Genomic DNA, 17,877 nt, shown 5'->3' with positions numbered 1-17,877 from the left:
TCCTACTCTGAATGTTTCTATTCTTTTCTTTACTGCTTGCCCAATATACAGATTGTATAATATTGGGGATAGGCTACAACCTTGTCTCACTCCCTTGCCAACCACTGCTTCCCTTTCACGCTCCTCAACTCTTATAACTGCCATCCAGTTTCTGTACAAATTGTAAATAGCCTTTTGCTCCCTGTATTTTAGCCCTGCCACCTTCAGAATTTGAAAGAGAGTATTCCAGTCAACATTGTCAAAAGCTTTCTCTAAGTCTACAAATGCTAGAAACATAGGTTTACCTTTTTTTAATCGATCTTCTAAGGTAAGTCGTAGGGTCAGTATTGCCTCGTGTTCCCGTATTTCTATGGAATCCAAACTGACCTTCCCCTAGGTCGGCTTTTACCAGTTTTTCCATTTGTCTGTAAAGAATTTGTATTAATATTTTGCAATTGTGATTTATTTAACTGATAGTTCGGTATTTTTCACACCTGTCAACACCTGCTTTCTTTGGGATTGGAATTATTATATTCTTTTTGAAGTCTGAGGGCATTTCGCCTGTCTCATACATCTTGCTCACCAGATGGTAGAGTTTTGTCAGGGCTGGCTCTGCCAAGGCTATCAGTAGTTCTAATGGAATGTTGCCTACTGCTGGGGCCTTGTTTCGACTTAGGTCTTTCAGTGTTCTGTCAAACTCTTCATGCAGTATCATGTCTCCCATTTTATCTTCATCTATGTCCTTTTCTATTTCGATAATATTGTCCTCAAGTACGTTGCCCTTGTATAGACCCTCTATATACTCCTTCAGTCTTTCTACTTTCCCTTCTTTGCTTAGAAATGGTTTTCCATCTGAGCTCTTGATATTCATACAAGTAGTTCTCTTTTTGCCAAAGGTCTCTTTAATTTTCCTGTTGGCAGTATCTCTAATACTCCTAATGATGTATGCCTCTACATTCTTACATTTCCTCTAGCCATCCCCGCTTAGCCGTTTTGCACTTCCTGTCGATCTCTTTATTGAGACCTATGTATTCGTTTTTGCCTGCTTGATTTACTGCATTTTTATATTTTCTCCTTTCATCAATTAAATTCAATATATCTTCTGTTACCCAAGGATTTCTACTAACCCTCATCTTTTTACCTATTTGATCCTCTACTGTCTTCACTATTTCCTCTCTCAAAGCTACCCATTCTTCTTCTACTGTATTTCTTTCCCTGCTTTTGTAGATTGTTTCATAATGCTCTCTCTGAAGCATTCTGCAACCTCTGGTTTTTTAATGCTCTCTCTGAAGCATTCTGCAACCTCTGGTTCTTTCAATTTATCCATATCCCATCTCCTTAAATTTCCACCTTTTTGCAATTTCTTCAGTTTTAATCTACAGTTCATAATCAATAGATTGTGGTCAGACTCCACATCTGCCCCCGGAAATGTCTTACAATTTAAAACATGGTTCCTAAATCTCTGTCGTACCATTATATAATCTATCTGAAGCCATCCAGTGTCTCCAAGCCTTTTCCACGTATACTATGTTCTTTCATGATTCTTGAACCAAGTGTTAGCTATGAGTACGTTATGTTCTGTGCAAAATTCTACCAGCTGGCTTCCTCTTTCATTACTTACTCCCATTTTACCTCTGGAATATTTTACCCAAGAGGACGCCATTATCATTTAACCACACATTAAAGCTGCATACCCTCGGAAAAAATTATGGGTATATTTTCCCCTTGCTTTCAGGCGTTTGCAGTACCAGCACAGCAAGGCCGTTTTGGTTAATGTTACAAGGCCACATCAGTCAATCATCCAGACTGTTGCCCCTACAACTACTGAAAAGGCTGCTGCCTCTCTTCAGGGACCACACGTTTGTGTGGCCTCCTAACAGATACCCCTCTGTTGTGGTTGTACCTACAGTATGTCTATCTGTATCGCTGAGGCACACAAGCCTCCCCACCAATGCCAAAGTCCATGGTTCATGGTGAGGGGGGGGGGGGGGGTGCAAACATTATTATTTTTAATTAAAATCCTCAAATTAACTGTACATCAAAGTGCTACAAAGGCAGTGTGGGAATGTGATGATTTATTGGGAAAAGCATTAGTTCTGACACAGCCTCTTAGAACCTGCATAAAAATATGCTTTGTGTCAACAATGAAGGAAACTATGGAAATATGTTGGAATTTTGTTGTAGGAAAGAAACAGAAAGGATATTAAAAATAACCATGAGGATGTAGACATTCTATTCCTTTGAAGATCATTATCATAGAGTTGGGACGCGAGCAGCTTATGAATATGCATCCGGATTCAGGTGGTGCATATCATGAATGACATTGCAACTTGTAAACAATGATCCCAGTAAAAGTTTATTTCCAAAGGTGGGAAAACGATCAGTGCAACAGAAGGGTAGTGGTGTGGGAAATTTCATTCTACGGCATTCCACACTGAAAGCATGCAGCTGGGGTGGCTATTCAGTGTCCAAGCTGGCTACCTCATCTCAGTAAGGAGCAATGGAAAAAATAAATAAAAATAACTTTTGTACTATTAAACGGGATCAGTCTTCTCCCACCTAGGGGGTAACTGTACATTATGTTGTAGAAGATAGCCAGTTTTTGATTAGAATTGATCCGCATATCTGAGAAAAAACGTCTGAGAGGTGAGAGTTATGTGAAATTAAATACAGTAAGCTACATATTTATTTTGACATATTTATAATGTAACAATATTATGAGAAGAATAGTTTCTACTCACTATTAGCGGGGATGGTGATTCGCAGATAAGCACAACAAAAAGACTGTCGGAAAATAAGCCTTGGATCAACAAAGTCTTCATCGGAAATAGCCAACACACATAGGCTCGTGCCCCACATGCAAAAACACGCACATGGAGCTCACACACACATGATCTCACTGTCTCTGGCTGCTGTGTGTGTTGTCTACTACTGATGAAGGCCTTGTTGCCCGAAAGCTTACCTTTTGACAGTCGTTTTTGTTGTGCCTATCTGCAACTCAACATCTCCACTATATGGTGAGTAGCAACTATACTTTTCACAATATTATCATATTCCATCCTGGATTTTCCATTGTTTTACTTATAACATAAATTTTGCACATAAATGTACTTAAAAAGAATATAAAAAAGAATCTACTTCTCATTCAGAACTAGTCATTTTACACTTATTTTGCTAGTACTATGGAAAAGAAGAGACCAAAGCTGTTGAAACATTCACTGAAAGATGAAGTTTTAGAACTGACTGTGATCTCTCATTCATAGATCTACCACATTGAGTATCTTTCCACACTCTTGCAGCTATCAGTTATGCAAGGTGTATTGGTAAAGCCTTTATTGCTTAAAAAAGTTTACATTTATGATAAATTAAAATTATAATCACTCGTAGAGAATGATGTGTATTTTTCTAATCACTGTCTATGTCAGAGGCCCTTCTGAAGCCAAAGTGCTGTATCTTGATTTTAAAGAAAACAATCAATGTTTGAAACTATAGTATAGATAGATAAGACATATACTCCCCAGGTGGAGGCAGAAGAAAACACATACAAAACATGTGGAAATGCACAAGTTTTCAGACCCAATGACTGCTCCTCCTCCTGTTTGTAGGGAAAGGACGAAGGCTGAATAGAAAGGACTGATAAGATTTAGTAAACGGGGAGACTTGGGTAAAAGTTGCCCAGAACCTGGTCAGGGGAGATTTACTGGAGGGGATGAGAAGGAAAGATGTGATTGATGATGCCTCCACTGCATGAGATAAGAAAACCTGAGAAAATAAAAGTGGAAACGTTAATATTTTATATGTATTTGTATTATATGTACTGTTGTTGTATATTATAAGTAATTGTATTATGTTATATTTAATGGTATTTTACATATTTGGATTTCGATATTCTTTCAATACTTTCATAAATATCACACAGTGAGGAATTCTGGATGGAATAACGACAACATGTGAAGGATAGATTGCTACTCACACATACAGGAGGCGCTGAGTCATGGACAGGCACATTGAAAAAGACTGCTAAAATATTAAGATTTTGAGCCAGGTCCTTCCTCTGAAACTGAAGACGCATGCATGCAATTGCTTGCACACACATTCACGGAGCCACTGTCTCTGGGCACTGGAGCCAGTCTGCAACCACACTCGCACCCAATGTGAACAGCATCCTGATGGGGTAAGGAGGGTGCATGGATTTGGAAGGGGATGGAAGCAGGGAGAAGCATGTAGGGTGCAGAGACGAAATAAGGACAAGATAGGGCTGCAGTGTTGCCCCACACTCCTCAGCACAGCCTCTTGATAATGCACCTATCAGCCCTATCCCCACCACATTCCTGCACATCTCCACGGGCAGCATAGCATCTTCCCCCACCCCTATTGTGCTATCCTCTTCTTCTACGTCCCAAGCCTCCTCCTTCCCTGCACCAACCATCCATATGGATTGCTATTCACATCAGAAGCAGATGCTGTAGTTGTCAGGCTCCAGTGCCTGGAGACAGTGACCATGAATGTTTGACTTGTGCTTTTGTGAATGAGTGTTTGTTTTATGTTTTAAGAGGAGCACATTGTCTGAAAACTTAATATTTTAACAGTCTTTTTTTTCCATTGTTGTGCCTGTCTATGACTCGGAGCCGCCTCTGTGTGATGAATAGCAGTCTATTCTTTCCATATAGTTTTGTAAATATCAGACTGTCAGTTGTGATATATCTAATGTTGCTTTACAAAAACTGAAAATTCGTTTATGGTACCTGTCTCCTGTCCTGTCAACTTCACCACCCTTGATCCTGATTAGTCTCCAGAGTCAACAGCGGAAATGGTCAATGCATTGAACCATGAGGCAAACCCATCAGATGAAAATGTTAGAAGTATTGAAGTAGAATTAATCAGATCCCACAAATTATCAATGAAGGTATTGAACATTTTGTTTACGATAAAGTATTTAATCAGATTTAGTTAATTTCTTAAGAAAGCTGTCCACAAAGGAATGAAAATGAAGATTTTATCACTACTCTACCCTAGTCATTAAAGTGAAGTTGTAAATGATCTGACTGATAGCTGGCATTATTAAAATTAATTTCACAGTATTATTAATGAGACTGTACACATTAGATATGACCGGTAAACCCTCACCACTGATTCAAACACCCACAAATAAAACATATCTCCTGAACTATACGCTGTACAGTGATATAATTTGGCATGTAAATTCAGTGGTACATGTGAATAGTGTTGCGAAATATATATCAAATAGAGCTAGCAGTAAATAAGTAATAAATTAAAACATCATGCCTGATGCTGCTGTTTTATTCCATGAACAGCGAAAATGTAGTAAGTCATAAACTTTTTTCCTCATCATTTTGTGGGAGAAAAAGTTTTGTAAAGATTTGAAATTGTGTGTAAAGGTTGTTGGAAGTCACTAAGCAGTCTGTCTCAAATTCAGAATGAATATAGTCTAGTTAATTTCTACATCATGAGTTCTGCAGCCTCAAGATGTATACACAGTTTCTAACTGTAATATTTGTCTTATTTTGTCAAACCTTTTACACAAGATTATACCTCCTAATGAGTATATTGTGACATTTTACATTTTAGATGGAGTCAACAATTATATGAGATATTGAAAATCAGTTTTTTTTCCTCTCCCTGGAAGCCATTAGATACGCAACTTTCAACTGAGACTGTGCACCATAGACATAGACATGTTCAGTAATATAGATTATATTGAAAGTGATAATAAAGTTAATGGTTTCAGCATTTTCTGAACGATTTTTTAAGATAAATGAGTAAATAAGATTTCTATTCGTTTATCATTTTTATTTATTTACATGTAAGTGTCAAGGGATTAACTTTTCAATTTTGCTATATAACCAGAATTACACACAACTCATCTTTTTTACAATGGAATCAAAAAAGGTTGGGGGTAATACAAAGAAAAAAATCAAACTTGTAAAATAAGAGCCACCTTAGTGACCTTGTTCATTCAGTGGTGTTGGGATTGTTTCCAGCAGAAGTTAAATTTTCCAAGGTGATGGTCTCCTGCTCACAAAACTGGAAATGTTCATGATTGGTTTGACGAGCATGAAGGGAACAGCTAACTAAGCCATATTTGTTTCATTTCATTTAAAAAATCAGGTACTCACACTTATTCATTTTCTGCAGACAAGTACAAGATTTATTGTGGGCACAATTCAGGTCATATGAATTGCAAAAACACAATCTAACTCAATTTCTTATAAATAATATGCTAGAATAGAACATAGTATATTCTCCTGAGAGGAATTCATTAATGCTATTAAAACACTTGTTAATACAATACTACTAAAAAGGAGCTCCCCTTTAAATTTTAATGTACTGTGAAAGTTTGTTAAACAATATTGTTTGCAGTTTTCATATTACACCTTGCCAGATGATAATCACAATTGCTCTTAGTGTTATAAATATGTACATATTTAAGTACTTCATGTATGTCTTAACATTAGTTTACTGTTTTAGAAATACAAGCACACTGGACACAAAAAAAGAAAAAAGTCACACCCAGGAAAAATCCCACTGGTACCAAGTAACACCACCTTTAAGCCTTGATAATGACCTCCATTCAGTAAGAAAGAGAGTTGTGAAGGTTCTTCATTTATGTGATATCCATCTGAAGCTACACATGATTAGATCCTGTGAAGGTACAAAACTGTAGGTGTATTGATTGTTATGTTTCAATTACTATTCCAAATAGTCTCAGACACATTGTGTGGGATTAAGATCAGGTAGTTTAGCAGGCCAGCTGAGGAGTGCTATAGTTAATGATTGTTTGTCAAACCACAAATATATTCATGCACCGCTGTGAACACAATTGCTCCCATCTTGGAAGTTGGGAGAGAAGTGTCCACAGCATTCTTAATATGAGAACATGGAAGAAAGGGCAATACTTGGACACCAACAATACCGAAATAAACAGCCTGCCTGGTTCACGTTCATGGTAACCCGAATGAACAGGTCTTTATCGTGATATATGAAATAGCCCCCGAAACCACATTGGCCTGAGCTGCCCCCTCCTCATACTACAAGTTACATGCCTCATAGGACCATTGGTCCACTTGATGCCTTGCATCTTTTGAAATAAGGCAAAATTCTCTCTCATTGGACCACACTGCACACCTCCAGTCACCTGTTGTTTAGTTTCTCTGTTATTTGGCTCATTGAAGACATGCTGCTTTATGTACCAGTGTGAGCAGTGGCCAGTGGCTATTAAGGGATATTGTTTGTGTTACTGACATATCTAAATGAATGACAAGCACATTCATTATAAATATAACATACATGGTCTGACCAGCACCTATGTTAGATGTCAGTGTTCAGTAACTACTCATGGACGTAGCACTAGCAGTGGACAGTATATAAAATGTTGTTTTTTTTTTTTTTTTGGGGGGGGGGGGGGGGGGTGTCACGGAAAACAGTGCAGTTGTTGTCATAATTCGGAAATGGACTGATATATCTGATGTCCAAAACGGCATGATCATTGGCTTCAGGGTCAAGGGTGGAAGCATTTCCGAAATGGCTACATTTGTAAATTGTCCGTGTGCTCCTGTGGTTAAAGTATACTGTGCAAGGCAACATAGCACTATACAAAACCGGCACTAAGGCGACAGATGACTGTAGTAGATGATGGCTGCAGAGATGCTGATGGTGAATAGAGTGAACAGATGTGCTTCTGTTGAGCAACCCAGATGAACTAAGGGGCTACCAGCAGTATCTCCTCAATATTGCTCAGCGAACATTGCTGCATATGGGCTTCCACAGCAGATGCCTGGTTCATGCAGCTATGCTGACTGCTGCTCATCAGTGCCGAAGGCTGCAATTTGCATGCCAGTACCTCAGCTGGACTTCCACTGAGTGACAACGGGTGGCCTTTCCAGATGAATCAGTTTCATGCTCCATTGGACAGATGGTTGTTGGCACATGTGACCCTGCAACAATTGTTGTGAGGGTTCAGATTGGAGGAGGGAGGGTTATGGTCTGGGAAATGTTTTGTGGCATTCCTTGAGTGTTGTCATCATCCAAAAGATGCAATGGATCTGGACAAGTATGTATCTAACCTTGGGGACCATGTCTACCCCTATGTGCAGTTTGTTTCTTCTTCGGCAGAGTGGAATCACCAGAGGACAATGTAATGCGTCACACAGCTTGCAGTATATATGCATGGTTCAAAGAACACCAGGATGAATTTATTGTACTCCTTTGATCACCAAACTCCCAGGATTTATAAACCCAACTGAGAATCTGTGGGACTACATTGATAGGGCTGTTCATGCCATGGATCCTTAACCAAGAAACCTACACAGATGACCATGGCACTGGAGTCAGCTTGGCTGCAGATCCCTGTTCATATCTTCCAGAACTTCACTGGCACTCTTCCTGCAAGCCTAAACTCCAAAGGTGACACTTGGTCACACAAATGTTACTGGACCCTGTATAAATTCTTGCTTTCAGCCTTTTTTGCCCTACAACTCATTCATATCTGCTACAAATTTCTTATTAAGTAACCGTGCCTGGTAGATTCCCTGCATAAAAATCTGCAGCCTTTAATATATACTATTTTCTCTAGGTAAAGTAACTTTAGAACACCTGCTAATATAGTATTTTGCAGAGCATGCTAACTTGTGAGACAGAATGGTGAGCCTCAACCGGATCAGATCCTCAAGGCTGGTTAATTACTGTGGTTAGTGCATTGGACAGCCTAGGTTTGGTTTGAAGGCAGTTTCTCACACTGGTTTAAGCAAATCCTGATCTGGTCTCCACTGTCTCACCCAAAGAATACAATACACAGGCAGTTAAAATGTGATCACCCTCACACAAGTTTCTAGCAACAAAATTAAATAAAATAAAAAAATTGCCAGAACTTAATTCAGTGGAGCAAGTACTAGGTGGAAATAATCACTAACAAAAAAAGAAACAATGTAACTTTAAAGCCTCATTAAATCACAATAAATAGCACAAATATTGATAAAATTTCAGTTGAACCAACAGAAAGCTCCATGGCTTATGTCAGATGAGAGCTCTATGTTCCTCATGTCTTTTGTTTGAACCAGTTTAGTGTGTAGTTCTGTTGAATACTGTTTAAACTTAAAAGACAATTTTTTCATTATTTTCTTGTGTTTTATGTTTAGTAGACAATTCAACAGTGTTTTTTCTTTACAATGTGCTTCATAAATAACTGTAGTTGTTACAGTGCCTGTGATATTTTCTGTCCAGGCACAGATGGCTCTGCATGGTGCATTTGGCTGTCAGATTTCTTTCGAGAGGAACGTCAGCCTCTTATTGGACTTCTGATGTTGGATATGACTAGTGACCATGACAGTAGAGGAGTCCAGGTGGAGCTTTGTAACTTACTGTTGTTGCTGTACAGACAGTGCAGTCTGCTTGCAAAACATTTGGAACCAAGAAAGTGGGCAGCAGTTATTCGTACAATCATACGCAGCCTCCACTGCAGTGACACGCAGCATTTCTACAATCTAGGTAAATTCCATTACTTCAGAAGTTAAATTACCTAAGTATTGCCAATGTACGCACATACTAAGAATTTCATGATAATTCTGAATATTTGATCAAATATCTTACAAACTGTCACAAAATTAGCCACTATCCTACTTACAGCATCTAACACTTCAGAAGCCTTTGTAACAGCCGAAGCTTTTGTAACAGCTGCAGATTCCTATAACATGAACCGCACAAGATTCTGAGTATAAGAAACAGCAGTGTCGAACTATTTGTACAACACTCACTCTAGATGATTTACCCGATAGAGTTAATATTGTCCCTGATGGCAGGTGCACTACTCCAGAAAATCCCCAAGATTTTCAGTGAAATTGAAATATGAGTACTTTGTGAGGCACTCAAGATGTGTTATAGCTCCTGAGCATTCCCTACGTCAGCCAATCTCAGTTTCAGCTTGGTGACCACGAAAATTGCCTTGCACTTCATTAAGGAGAAAAGCTAACTGCAAAAAATTATTTCAGCACTTTGATGTAGCTGTTCAGATTAATTGTACATGTTACCTGAACCCATTTGTGTCGTTACAATCACGAACATAGTATGGTCTCCTCCAGCTTGTTCTACCATTTTCATGCCATCTTGCCTTGAAGTTTCCTATCACAGTATCAGTCCTCTTTAACCTGCTGCTAGTGGGTACCAGTGCCCACTCTAATCAGACAATTTTTATATGCAGAAAGGAGTAAGCATTTCTGTGGAGCTTTGGTCCCAATGTCTCTTTAAAACAATTAATTCAGACTTTGCAGCCAGGTTTGAACAAGCATCTCTTTCATGCAGATGAGCTCTAAATATTTTCTGAACGTGTTTCTATCCATAGTATTCATTTGAAAATATTCAGATAAGGATCAGGTTAGATGTCGTGCAATAATTTTTACTTTGAAAGCAATGAATTTTTAGCAATAATCTGTGACACAGAGCAGCGTCACCTGGTAGTGTTTCCTGGCAGAAATGTCTTGTAGACTGGTGTGTGTGCTAACCCTTTCAAAAAATATATAAGTGGAACTTACCAGTTCTGTCACTGGATGACACAGAATCCCTGAAATTGATCACTTCCTTTTGCCATTCATTCTCAGTAGCTTGCATACTATATACAAGTGTCATAACTGTTAGCTTTAACCTGCCAGATGAATAAGTTGTAATTTTGAGATCTCTTTTGCCATTAATTTTTTTGATGTATAGTTCTTTTAAAAATTTACTTTTGATGTATATACAATGCAGGCAACACCTTATTATCCTAGTTGGTACATCCAATTATTAAAAAAAATTGTATAAGGACATGACAGAATCATCCAATTACAGTACACTTAATTATATTTCTAGGTGGTGATGTTCTGTAAACTATTGTTTTTTTCTGATATGAGAATAGTAGTTTTCAACCTGTGTTTAGTCTCATGCATGTAGTGACTTGCTAATCATTACACCATTCACAAAAAAGAGTATGTTGTGTAAATTGAGCTATACAAGCAGTTCAAAGTCTTGATACCTATTCCAAGGAGGTGACTGCAGAACACACTGTGATGGAAGCACATCATTATAATGAATGTTAGGTGCCATCCACTAGAAGTCCAGTACATACACCACGCTTTTCTTTGGGTAGCAGGTTGCCACTTATAGTATTGAGGGCTTGGGTGCTGTTGTTTCTTCTTGCTCTTCTTTCCATGTGTTAGATACTTTCACTTTTAGTTCAGGGATTTGGTCAGAGGCATTGAAATTGGGAATAAACAGCCTTGTGTCCTGGGTCCTTTATTTTAGGTACTTTGCTGGTACTGAGTGAAGATCACTCAAAGTTCCATGCACTAGTAGATCAACAACATCAATTTATGTTCAAATGATGAATGTGTTGTCCATCTGTAGTGCCAGGTTTTCAGAGATGATAGTGCACTTCACAAGTCAATATAATCTGGATCTTGTTCAGGCGTAGTTGATGAATTGAAGAGGTTGCACAACAGTCACTACGTCTACCACACACACTGATGTCTTCTGAGAGAAGTAATTTGGCCATTCTGCAGGAATATCGAGAGGGGGGGGGGGGGGGGGGTTGGAGTGTTTCTTCGTCAAATAAACTAGGTCTGGAAGCAGTCTTTTTAAGCAGTGATCACTACTCAGCAGTATGCTTTTTAGGCCAGTAAACAAATGCTAAATAGTTTGAATAACCTCTTATAATTCAGCTATTTTTTAACTATTTTCTCCCTAGAGTTTGGATTCCCTTCAGTGTAAATTTATATGCCAGGAAAGGGCTATGGATATGGAGAGTCATCTCTGCAATTTCCAAGAGCAGAGTGTTAGACATTGAGAACGTATAACTCTGATGCAGGTTTGATTACCGAGGTACTATATTTTATCTAATGTGGTGAGTGCTAACTTAATCCCACTTTGATGAAAGGTAACACTGTAATCTGATTGAGAGCAGTGATCAGTGCAGGGTGAGCTTTGTGGCAGGATGTGCACCCCGCAAGGGATCAGCCAGTGCACAAAGATTACTTATTGCTTGTTCTAGCCTCAAAAGATGATGGCTGATGTGGTATAACATGTCTATGATTTGTGTGCCCCGTGTCAGGGGAGATTATGTAGACCACATTTCACTGTGGATCCTTAGCTGATGTAATGCTTCTTGTGGCCAATTTGTGGTTTATCAGGTAGCAAATATTGTAAATCCTATTGTGTTGTAAATATTGCTGAGAGGCAAAGTTATGAAACTGTAACTGAACCACCTATTAGTTTTATGCATACTGCACTAGTTCCAGTGGTGTTTGTACTGTACACAGTAATGCAGTTACTGGTATGCTGTAGTTTTGCAGAGAAACGAGGTGGTGCCTTCATTCCCATCTATTATTTCTTTTATAATTATTTTATATTTGGAGTGGCTAATATAGGAAATAGACTTGGATATTGCCTCTGTAATCGCCACGATCAGTGGATAACATGTAAGCATCACATAGAACAACGTTGCTCTATTAGATCTCACTGATCGTGTGTCCGATTGGAGGTTTCTAAATCTCATCGACTGCATGTATGTGTAGGAAAAATTGGATTGGGGTTCCTAGCTTTGTTGGATGTACACTTTGGAGTGAACTCTGGATTCTGCTAAGATTTTCTGACATTTTCAGGACTGGTTGAATAATTAAACATTTATTCATTTTGCAAATTAATTATTCATAATGCCTAAGTTATCGGAAAAATATAAAATGAGGTGTGTAACAAGATCAAGCACTGTACACAATGTTGTCTGTTTACGAAGACCATAATAATGCAGTGTTGCTTATTTGCGATGAACATATAACTTCACTTATATATATAAAATGATATGTCATGAATAAATATTTCGCGTGGTACAAAATGCAAGTATACCTGGTGAATGCAGTGGCAGTTCACATACCACGCTGTGCTAGTTTTTCGTGCTTGGAAGCTGAATTCATTTGTACATATCACTGGAAAACAGCTGACAGATACTTGCAAACACAGCTGTCTTCCATAGTTTTTGAGAACTTGGAGAAAAGCAGCGTGGAATGTACCAGTTGAAGAAAACTGTTAACTTTCAGAATTTGAGCATGACAATGTATGGAGCTCAGTGAGGGTTTGGAAACCACAGCCTGTAACTACATGATATATTGATTCATTTTTAGGTGTGTGGAACCCTATATCCAGTGCATGATTTCACAACTCATGTTTATATTAACATTACTTCTCCCTTTCTTTCCAGATGCAGTAAACTGCTATATCCTTTTGAAAAGCAAACTAGTTGGTTTACTATTATGTCTGAATATATATCAGCCCTTTCCCAGCATTCTGTTGTGATGAATGAGACAAAATGTGTACACACAACAGTCTCTCAAGAAAGAGATTTTGAAATTTGTGTCACAATAATGCCAGCATCTTGTCAAAGATCAAAGCAGGCTATGAAGTTTATCCATGTTGTCCAGTGCTGTGATCTGTTACACATTAAAGTACACAATTTAGAAGTTGGATCTCCAAAATTGAAAAAATATTTATAAAAAAATTCACTGTACAAATACTTCCATTATTGATGACCCTTAATTCTTGGCACAGAATTTCAGGAGAAGACCTCATATTGAATTCAGAGATGAACGATACATACTTGCATACAGACTAAGTTTTAGCTTTTATCGTTCTTCAGTCCATTCAAATTTCTGACACTTTTTGGATCTCTATACCTTCCTGTTTCTTTTACAGCGTTCCTGAATTCAATGCTGAATTGTCTTACACAATTGACAAGTGTACAAGGCTGGTCTGATTCTGTGTCTGATCATCTGAACTCATTTGTGAGATGTCTTGTGGAGCTTGTTAAGGCCTTTCATTGTGGCAAGGGTGGTGATGGGTCTGCTTCCTTCATGGGCTTAAGCATATCACAGAGAAGTATTGTGTGTCTCAATCACACAATTTCTGAACTGCATAACTTTCCACCAAAGAATGAAGTAAGTAATTGAAATTAAGCATTACGTGGATGTAAATGTTTCCTATAACCGTGATACAAAGTTTATTTAAAGTTTTAATTGTATATTACTGTACAAAGTTTTGATATCAGGAGAATCCAGTACTTATTACCTCACAAATGCAAGCCTCAGAAATGAGCATGTGAACTCGGATCAAATTTTGTTACTGTTATGATGCAAAACAAGAAATCACCTTTAGTTTCATTAAATCAGAATAATGACCTCCTTCATAGATTACTGTCTCAGTTAAAAACTAGTTGGATACTTCTTATGTTGTTACAGGTTTTGTCATAATGGGGCATAGTGTCTGATATTGTATGGTACCACATGGCACGCTATGGTGTACTTATTTTAAAGTGACCAATAAGCAAGATTTATTGTAATTAGGAAATCTGCAGTCACATGGAGTGACTTTTAATTTCCAATGAGAGAACTGGGTAGGCCAATGTGGAGGATGTAACATTGAACAATGTACCATTTGTTTTTACTCAGGTTAGAAGATCCTCCTAGTGTGTAATGCTTGCATATATACATTTCAGAACACTGAATGATAGCAAGAGGCCAGAGTTAAATATAACTAGGGACTTGCCTTCAAGTTTTAGCTAATGACTGCACATTATGATGTGAATTTATTTTATTTTATTTTAATTTTTTCCAACCCAAATGCCTTTCTAAACTTTCATGAGAGAAGTTGCAATGCGGTGCAGAAACACTGGATCAGCCACATTTATTTTATTTCTTCGTCAGCCCCTCATATTAAAAGCTTGTAAAATCTGCACACAAAGGTGAGAGGAGGTATCCTGTGTGTCGACTGAAATTGATAATACCATGACAAAAGTGTCAGAGTAAATCAGAAAATTATAAAAATTGAACATGAGTTGACATGCCATCAGTGCATACATAGAAAGACACCACAAAAAACAAAATAAGAAGATCCTTCCCTCATGAAAATGAAAAAAATAATGGGTGTGATAAAAAATAGCATTCCATCTTCAGGTCACGAGTGGCCTAGCAGGACCATTCGACCGCCGTGTCATCCTCAGTGGAGGATGGGGGTAGGAGGGGCATGGCATCAGCATACCACTCTCCCGGTCGTTATGATGATATTCTTGACCGAAGCCGCTACTATTTGGTCGAGTAGCTCCTCAGTTGGCATCACAAGGCTGAGTGCACCCCGAAAAATGTCAATAGTGCATGGCAGCCTGGTTGGTCACCCATCCAAGTGCCGACAACGCCCGACAGCGCTTAAATTCGGTGAACTCACGGGAACCGGTGTATCCACTGCGGCAAGGCCGTTGCCAATGTGTGTGATAGTCAATTCAAAATATCCAGAACTTCTGATGGAGTGTCAAGAGCTTGAAAAGAAATATAAATCACTTGATTGTAAACATTAACTATCCCTAGTCAGTGTTATCATTCCTCACAGAAAATGTGGTGTGGCACTAGGATGTGATTCTGATAATACTGTCAGTTAGGCAAACCAAAAAAACAGTAACAAAACTTCTAATACAGATTCAAAGAAGAACTTTATACAGTGGAAAACAGCACTCCTACTTTGTGCTGAAAATCAATCAAGAAACAGCATCTCCACACACATTCAGGTCAATATGTGTACAAAACATTGCATCTTTGTAAAACTGTAACCCTAGTGCCATATTGAATGCAGTGATGTAGAATTTTACAACAAAAACATTTCACCTGAAAGAAGCCAATTGTATTGTCATTATAGGCAGTGGCAGTTATGTACATAATAGTGATAGCAAGAGAGCCCTTCAATGTTTTAGAAGTTTATTGCCAAAACTAGTTAATATGAATGTCATCATCACAAATGTGCTGGTGTGACGTGTTTCACCACAATGGCTGTTGTGATGTAATCAAGCCTAATACACATTATGAACTCTCTGATACTGATTGGTAATGATATTTCCATTTGTAAGATAAAAAGCTCACGCAAAACTATGTGTACTAAAATTCCGTATTTGTTGCAGGACATTTCTGATAGAATCTGCATATTTCATGCCTGGCTATTTACATTTTATTTGATAAGGCTAATTTTGAAGTTTTAATGCAAAAATACATAAATCCATATTCTGCTAAGTTTTGATGAATATTTATCAGTTAATCTAAATAATGTCTTTGGCAGCAATATAAACTATTTAAATTCTTTGTCATACAAATATAATTGTTTGTCTTTCTCTCACACAACTGGGAGAGTTGTAAGAAGAAATTACCTTTTAGATGCTTTAGGAAACAATTGGGTATTTAGTTATTCTAGGGAGTAGACATGTTTTGTGTACAGTTGCAGTTTCTAGCTCAAGGCTGCAAACAGATGACAGTTGTTGTCAACCATTTGAACCAAAGATTTACAATCTTGGAAAAATACATATTTCTTCATAGAGACTATGAAGAACTTGAGACCATAATATCCTTGAGAAGAAGACAACGAGACCAGTAAAAGAATCCACTAAGTAATAAAACTGTAATTTATCCAAGTGGATACATCTTTCAATTTGACCAAAAAATGATTAACATCTGTACAGGGAATATGTCATGAGCTAGGTACTCATTATTGAAAGAGCATGTTACATCATATGTAAATAAAGAAATTCAGTACTAAAATTTAAGCTAAAAGGCTGTGTGATAAGTTCAAATGTGCACATTTGCTAGACATAAGTAAAATGAACCTTGATGAACACACAAACCATGGACTGCATAAACACAGGAAGGGAAAGATCAAGCTAGTTACCTGTATAAGTGAACTATGTAATCCCCTGATTAGGAGGAGGGTCCAATTGCTCTTGACTACAAACATGTGGCTTTTTTAGGATAAAGGATCACACTAATGTTCAACATGTAGTTCAGATGCACCTTAATTCTGTTAGTTTGGAGAACAGACAGGCTGTGAAATAAATAATCAGTCATTGTAACGTGTCGTAAAGGCACAGTTAATTGAACAGGTTATATATTTCACATTGTGTGTGTGTGTGTGTGTGTGTGTGTGTGTGTGTGTGTGTGTGTGTGCGCGCGCGCGCGCGCTCGTGTGTAAAGTAACTTAAATAACAATATTACGAAAAGGGTAGTTGCTACTCACCGTGTAGTGGAGATGCTGAGTCGCAGATAGGCACAACAAGAAGACTGTCACACAATAAGCTTTCAGCCAACAAGGCCTTTGTCGAAAATAGACAACAGACACCCCCCCCACACACACACACACATGACAGCAGTCTCTGCCAGCTGAAGCCAGACTACATTCCATCCTGGATTTTCCATTGTTTCTAACTTAAATAATGTAACTCAAACAAAGTTCTTTATTTCAACAAGAACTTACTGCATGCTCACCACTGTACACAGCACAGTCCCATACAAAGTCTGCTGATGATCTGGAACAGAATCCATGGACATTGCTCAATCATACGCTTGACAGTTTGTCCATAAGACAGAGTCTGTTAGGCAATGCAGACACAGAGTGTGACACAAAGCAGTAAGTCTGTATGTTAATCTATAAGCAGATTCCAAGTCACACTGCTGTCAACAACAATATACGAAACTTGATGCAGATGACACACAGTGAGATTCAAACACTAATTGGCTGCAGTTGATGTCGGATCTCATATACAGTCCTGAACAAGTGGAACTGGCCAGCTCGAATGGTGCTGCAGGCATGTCCAATGGTACGATTCCACTGATGGAGCAACAAACAACATGTGCATGCTACACTTATTATTTTGTTGGTAGATATTGCCATCCATTTTCATACTTTTATTGCAAGTCGAATGTCAACCAAGAATCTGGTGGCAGCTGTCATTTGCTACTTGTTGCCGTTGCTTGTAGCATGAGACAAAAACATTTCAAGTTATTCAACATCTGTTTGCCAATAGTATGCATCATGTCATCAGAAGCAGAGGCAGCT

The 17,877-nt window shown here is 38.2% G+C and overlaps 1 protein-coding gene across 2 annotated transcripts in view; it reads left to right on the top strand.

Moving 5' to 3' along the window:
- The window catches only part of LOC126350104 (rotatin), a 372,299-nt gene that overhangs the window by 187,808 nt on the left and 166,614 nt on the right, over positions 1-17,877 (top strand). For both annotated transcript variants that reach the window (XM_050002488.1, XM_050002487.1), the window contains 2 exons: positions 9,220-9,483; positions 13,708-13,949. In XM_050002488.1, coding sequence (XP_049858445.1) covers positions 9,220-9,483; positions 13,708-13,949 — 506 coding nt within the window. The remainder of the gene's footprint in view (positions 1-9,219; positions 9,484-13,707; positions 13,950-17,877) is intronic.

Source organism: Schistocerca gregaria, chromosome 1, assembly GCF_023897955.1.
Source record: "Schistocerca gregaria isolate iqSchGreg1 chromosome 1, iqSchGreg1.2, whole genome shotgun sequence".
NCBI lineage: Eukaryota > Metazoa > Arthropoda > Insecta > Orthoptera > Acrididae > Schistocerca > Schistocerca gregaria.
The sequence above is the reverse complement of the archived record's forward strand: the minus strand, read 5'-3'. Positions and strand labels throughout refer to the sequence as shown.